The following is a 5,804-nucleotide window of genomic DNA, read 5'->3' as shown; positions in this document are numbered from 1 at the left end:
ATTCACCAGCATCATGTACAGAAGATAGCATTCACCAGCATCATGTACAGAAGATAGCATTCACAAGCCCTTCTGGCATCTTCTACCTCTTTCTGTCTGTCCCCTTCTTCCACAGTGTTGCATGAGCTTCGTAATGGGTGTTTTGTAATTCATTTATTAATAGTGGCATATTTTTTATGCTGTTTTATTGTATGCAACAGCCAGTGTATATAAAATAGTTAAACCTTGTGAAACAGAAATCCATGAAGATTCAGAGAGGTAGATGGTCAGGATTGACAAGTAAAGACTGTGTATTATGGACGTGTTAGAGAAGCTTCTGTACAGACTTCAGAATATCCACTGGTTCATGAAAAGTGGTTTAAGAAACCTCAAGATAGCTGACTACAAAAAGAAGCAGACTTTCTGGGGTCTGAAGAGATTTGTACTGGAAGACACTCCAGTTAGCAGAGGGTCATGTTGAGCATTCTGCAGACAGAACTGTTTCAAGTCTGCAACTGCCTGGGAAACCTTCACGTGGTTGAGCCCAGCCTCCAGCTGGAGCTGCTGAACCACCTTCTTCAAGGCGACGCTAGAGGAATCCGACATGGCACTCGGGACAGCCATGCCTACTCATAGTGGTATATTTTTAAGTTTCAGTTTGCACTGTCCCTTGCTTGTATAAAAGAAAATTTTGATTTATGAATACGCATCTTTTATTTATAACATTGTTGAATGTATTTGTTCTTGTTTGTGTGTGTGTGTGTCTATTTCCATGTCCTCTTTCAGACTTATAGATAAATGTTACAGCCATTTTTAAAAAGAATTTTGCTAATTTATTTCTTCATTAGTTAACTTTCTCCTTTCTATCACAAAAATACCTGACAGAAATCAGCTTAAACAATGTCTTATTTAGACTCAGATTAAGAAGTTATATAGATTAGCATGACAAAAATCTACAGTACAAGATGATGAAGGACATAAGGCATCATCACTGTCACCAAAAATGAGACAACACGACTTTTTTGAAAAGTAAAATTAATGCTGGGCTCAACTTGTCTCCCCCACATACATGTTTTTATTTCCGATTAAATTATTTCTTGTACACATTCAGGGGCCGGAGTTGTTGCCCCAACACATGCACAGACTTAGGCTTTTGTTTTATCATAGGCAGAGTTTGGTCGTGTAGATTATTGTTTGTTTTCATGTTCAACATAATGAAGCTACACATTTCATATAGGTTTTCTTCCTATTTTATATTTTTGTTAACTGAAAATTGATTCTTCTCCCATACAACACATCCCAACCACAGTTTCTCATCCCTCCACTCCTCCTAGCTACCCTCAATGTATGCTCTTAAACAGATCAACTCCTGCTTCATTTCCTCTTCAGAAAACAGCAGTCCTTCAAGACACTACAGTCAAACAGGATAAAATAAAATCCAGTAAGAGAAGGCAAAAAACCTTCACATTGAGACTGGACAAAACAAACAGGAGGAAAAGAGACCCAAGAGAAGGCAAAAGAGTAAGATAAATACCTGCTCCCACTCCTGGGTGTCCCACTAAAACTCAAAACTAATATCCATAATATGTATACAGAGAGGCTGGTGCAGACTCATGGAGACCCCATGTTGTTGGGATCCATATCTGTGAGTTCATGTGAGCCCTGCTTAGTTGATTTAATAGGCCATATTCTCCTTGTACACTGCATTCCCTCTAACTTCTACAAAATTTCTTCATTTTACACAGGGTTCTCCAAGTTTGAAAGGAATGAACCTGATGGAGAATTCTAATTTAGAATCTCTCTGCATAATGTCTGGCTATTCTGCACCCACTCCCATCTGCTACCTGATATATGAGTATAGCAGAATACCATTAGAAATTAGAATTCATTGCATTGATTATTTTTTGCAAGTCATTTTTGGTTCTACCATAGATCTCCAGGCTATCTTGCCTCTGTTTCCTGGCCTTGTAGGTAGAGTAGGGCATGGACTCCCTCTCATGGTCTTGGGCTTCAATTATAGCAAATTCTGGTTGGTCACTCACATAAATTTTGTGTCATTGTTGACCCAGGCAGGACATATTGTAGGTGGAATGCTTAGTAGCTGGGTTGGTATCTACATTTGTTTTTCCATAGCCTGCAGAGTACTTTCTCACATGAAAGAGAAAAGATTCCATGGCTGAGGGCTCCCGGAAGGTATCAGCCTGCTCAACTATTTTTGATCAAAGAGTTGTGTGGATGTTTTCCTCAACAATGGAGTTGGTTCTTTTGTCAGGTTTCAGAGAGTAACCCTTTTTTTCTGGAATCAGCCTGGGTTGTCTAGGGATCTCCAAGAGAACTCTTCTACCAAAACTCAATCAAATGAAATATAGTCTCACAACTGGAAGTCTGGACTGGCTACAAAACATGAGCAGTTCAGATTCAATATCTTTCATTAATAGGAGTTATCACTAGGTATTTATACTACGAGTATTACCTCACACGTTCCAGAAAGTTTTCACTCCACAAGTTTTCCACTCCATCAATGCTTTCCAATTACAGTTGTCTTTCCCAACACTCTCCTGTCTATCCCTCCACCACCTGATCACTCTGACTCCCAACCCCACCTGCTCCCAGTCCACCCACAAACTTTATACAACTTTGCCTTCCAAAGGAGGTACATGTGCCCCGCCCCTGAACTCTTGGGTCTGTGGAGTATACCATGATTATCATTTACATAACAGCTAAAATCCACCTGTAATTGAGTACACACAGTATTTGTCTTTCTGGGTCTAGGCTATGTCCCTAAGGATGATATTTTCCATCCAATTGCCTGAAAATTTCATGATGTCATAATTGTAAAAGCTGAGTAATACTCAATTGTGCAAATATAATACTTTTTAGCCATTCATATATTGAAGAATATCTAGATTGTTTCCAGTTTCTGGCTATTGTGGATAAAGCCTCCTTGATCATACTTTAGCAAGTGTCTCTCTGGTAGGATGGAGACTCTTTTGAGTATGTGGCTAAGAGCAGTATTGAAAGACCTTGAGGAAAATCATTTCCAAATTTCCTGAAGAAAAATATTGATTTCTTTAGTAGCTGTACAAGTTAGCAACACCACCACCAATGGACAATTGTTCCCCTTGCTCCACTTTTCTGCCACCATGAGCAAACATTTGTGTCTTTGAGCTTCGCCACCTGATAGATGTAAGGTAGTATCTCAAAGTAGTTTTGATTTTCATTCCCCTAGTGGTTAAGGATGTTGAACATTTTCTTAATGGTTTCTCAATCATTTGAGATCCTTCTATTGAGAATTTTCTATTCAGATCTGTAACTCATTTTTTACTTATATTATTTAGTTTGCTGCTGTCTAGTTTCTTGGATTCTTTATATATTTTGGATATTACAACTCTGTGGAATGGGAATTGATAAAAATCATTAGGTGGACTGACAGCTTGTCTGAGAGACAGTGTTTCTTTTTTTGCCTTAGATAAGCTTTTCACTTTCATGAGGTCTTATTCATTAATTGTTGATCTTAGCTGCCTGAGCTATTGGTGTTCTTTTCAGGAAGTTTTTTGTTCTAATGTGTTCAAGGCTCTTCACCACTTTCTTTTCTATCAGATTCAGAGTTTTTTGTTTTACATTGATATCCTAAATCCACTTGGACTTGAATTTTGTGCAGGTTGAAAACTATGAGTTTCTTTGCATTCATTTTCATGCATACATCATTTGATCAGCACTATCTGTTGAAGAGACTTTCCTTTTCTATAGCATATTTCTGGCTTCTTTGTCAAAAATCAGGTGTCCATAGTTGTGTAGATTTATGTCTGGGTCTTCTGCTTGATTCCATTGATCAATGTATTTTATTTATGCCAATACTGTACAGTTTTTATTACTATAGCTCTATAATACAACTTGAAATGATGGATGATGTTACCTCTAGCAGTTTTATCTTTACTGTTCAGTATTCTTTTAGCTATCCATTAGTTTAGTTTTTCCATAGAAACCTAAGAATTGTTCTTTCAAGTCTGCCAAGTATTTTGTTGTATTTTTGGGGGACTGCATTAAATCTGTAGATTGCTTTTGGTAGAATGACCATTTTTACTATGTTAAACCTATCAATTAATAATAATTGGAGGTGTTTCAATATTCCAATATATTTTTCAAATCCTGTCTTCAAAGGCTTGAAGTTCTTGTCATACAGTTCTTTTGTTTCTTGGTTAGAATTACTCCAAGATATTTTATTTTATTTGAAGCTATTGTGAAGGGTGTTGTTTTCTTGATTTATTTCTGTCACTGTCATAAGCTAGTAGGTTTCTGAGGCTGGGGGAAGAGGAGGTCAAGGGGAGATAGTCTGTGGTATCCACAGGAGATGTGGACAGAAAACAGGGATAACAGCAGCTGGTGTTCTGTTGCAGTTATAGGCAAAAGCAGGTAAATGGAGTTTCTGGTAACCTAGCAGTTATTGAAGGTTCACAGGCACCCAGCTTGTTCTTACTGCAAGTGTCACCTGTGCTCGAGCAGGGACTGTCTCTTCCACTTTGTTTTTGGTGTTTTTCCACAATGTTGCGGTGGGGAATGAGGGCCATGGTGGATAATCTGTGAGATCCAGAGACATGGACAGGGTGAGGGTGAGCTTCAAATGGTGGTCTGTTGTACTAGGTGATCCTGAGATTTAGATCAGAGATGAGAGAGTGATGGGAAAGGTGCACAGGCAGACTACCTGGTCTTCTGGCAGGTATGGCCTGTCTTATATAGATTATCTTTATCCAGTTGATTCTCCTCTAGTTCTAAAAGTGATACTCTTAGTTAGAAGTAGTTTAGAGTTTGTCAAGTACTTTTCCAATACATATTTGGTAAAGCATTGGGTTTAGTTTATTTTAATGTGTATAATAACATAGAATGGGTATATTGTTTGTTGGTTTGTTTTAAACTCGAGTTATAAATATACTCGTGGATCTAGCTCAATAACACTCCACAAAGGGATATAAATTCTAACATGAATTTCAGAAATATCAGAGCATGTTGGATCCATCTATTTGGTTAATCACCTTACATGTTTTCAGCATCATTGCATTTCTGGGACAAACCCAAGTAATGAGGTTTTTTCATATACTATTTGTTGTTGGATTTCTTTTTATAAAATTTCAATAATAATTTTGTACATTTTGTTCAAGTGATGTTGATTTGCTGTTTAATTTGTTGTAATATGCTTGGTATACTATAATACTCAAGTAATCTTATCCTTGAAGACAAGAGAGTTTGTTTTCATTCCTTGGAGAATATTAATGGTAACTAAACTTAAGCAATGTAGTAATAGTTTATCTTATTCTTTGTTAGAGGGTTTTAAGAGTTATGTGAAAGGAGGAAAGATTAGAAAACCTTAACAGAAATAATTATTGCAAAATATATCATGTCACAACACAAATCCCTCAAGTAAATATGTATTCACTCAGTAATCAGCTAGGTCAGTTGATAAAGTGCTTGCACCGTAAACACAAAGATGTGAGTTCAGATACCCCACATTAACTTGTTTTGTGATTTGTAAAGAAAGGTAATGCACAACTCTAATCCCAGCACCAAGGGGAAAAGACAACAAGAGCCCTACAGCTTTCTAGCCAAGACTAGCTAAATCAATAAGCTCCATATTTAGTGAAGGAATTTATTTTAAAACCCAAGATAGATAAGGATAGTTAAAAAATGATAGATGAAAACCCAGACTTCAGCTTCTGTCTTCCTCATGTACACACCAACACAAGCACATGCATAAATTTGAACCTACATAAACATAAACACCTTAGAATACATTTGACCACATACATATGTGCATCATACATGCAGACTAT

The 5,804-nt window shown here is 37.1% G+C and overlaps 1 protein-coding gene across 1 annotated transcript; it reads right to left on the bottom strand.

Moving 5' to 3' along the window:
• Nucleotides 1-381: 381 nt before the first annotated feature.
• On the bottom strand, nt 382-585 carry LOC130874094 (guanine nucleotide-binding protein G(I)/G(S)/G(O) subunit gamma-5-like). The gene has a single exon (XM_057769085.1). The coding sequence runs from the start codon at nt 583-585 to the stop codon at nt 382-384; it is 204 nt and encodes a 67-aa protein (XP_057625068.1).
• Nucleotides 586-5,804: the final 5,219 nt, after the last annotated feature.

This window comes from Chionomys nivalis, chromosome 5, assembly GCF_950005125.1.
Source record: "Chionomys nivalis chromosome 5, mChiNiv1.1, whole genome shotgun sequence".
In the NCBI taxonomy this organism is placed as follows: Eukaryota; Metazoa; Chordata; class Mammalia; order Rodentia; family Cricetidae; genus Chionomys; species Chionomys nivalis.
Note: the sequence above shows the minus strand (reverse complement) of the source record. Positions and strands in the feature narration are given on the sequence as shown.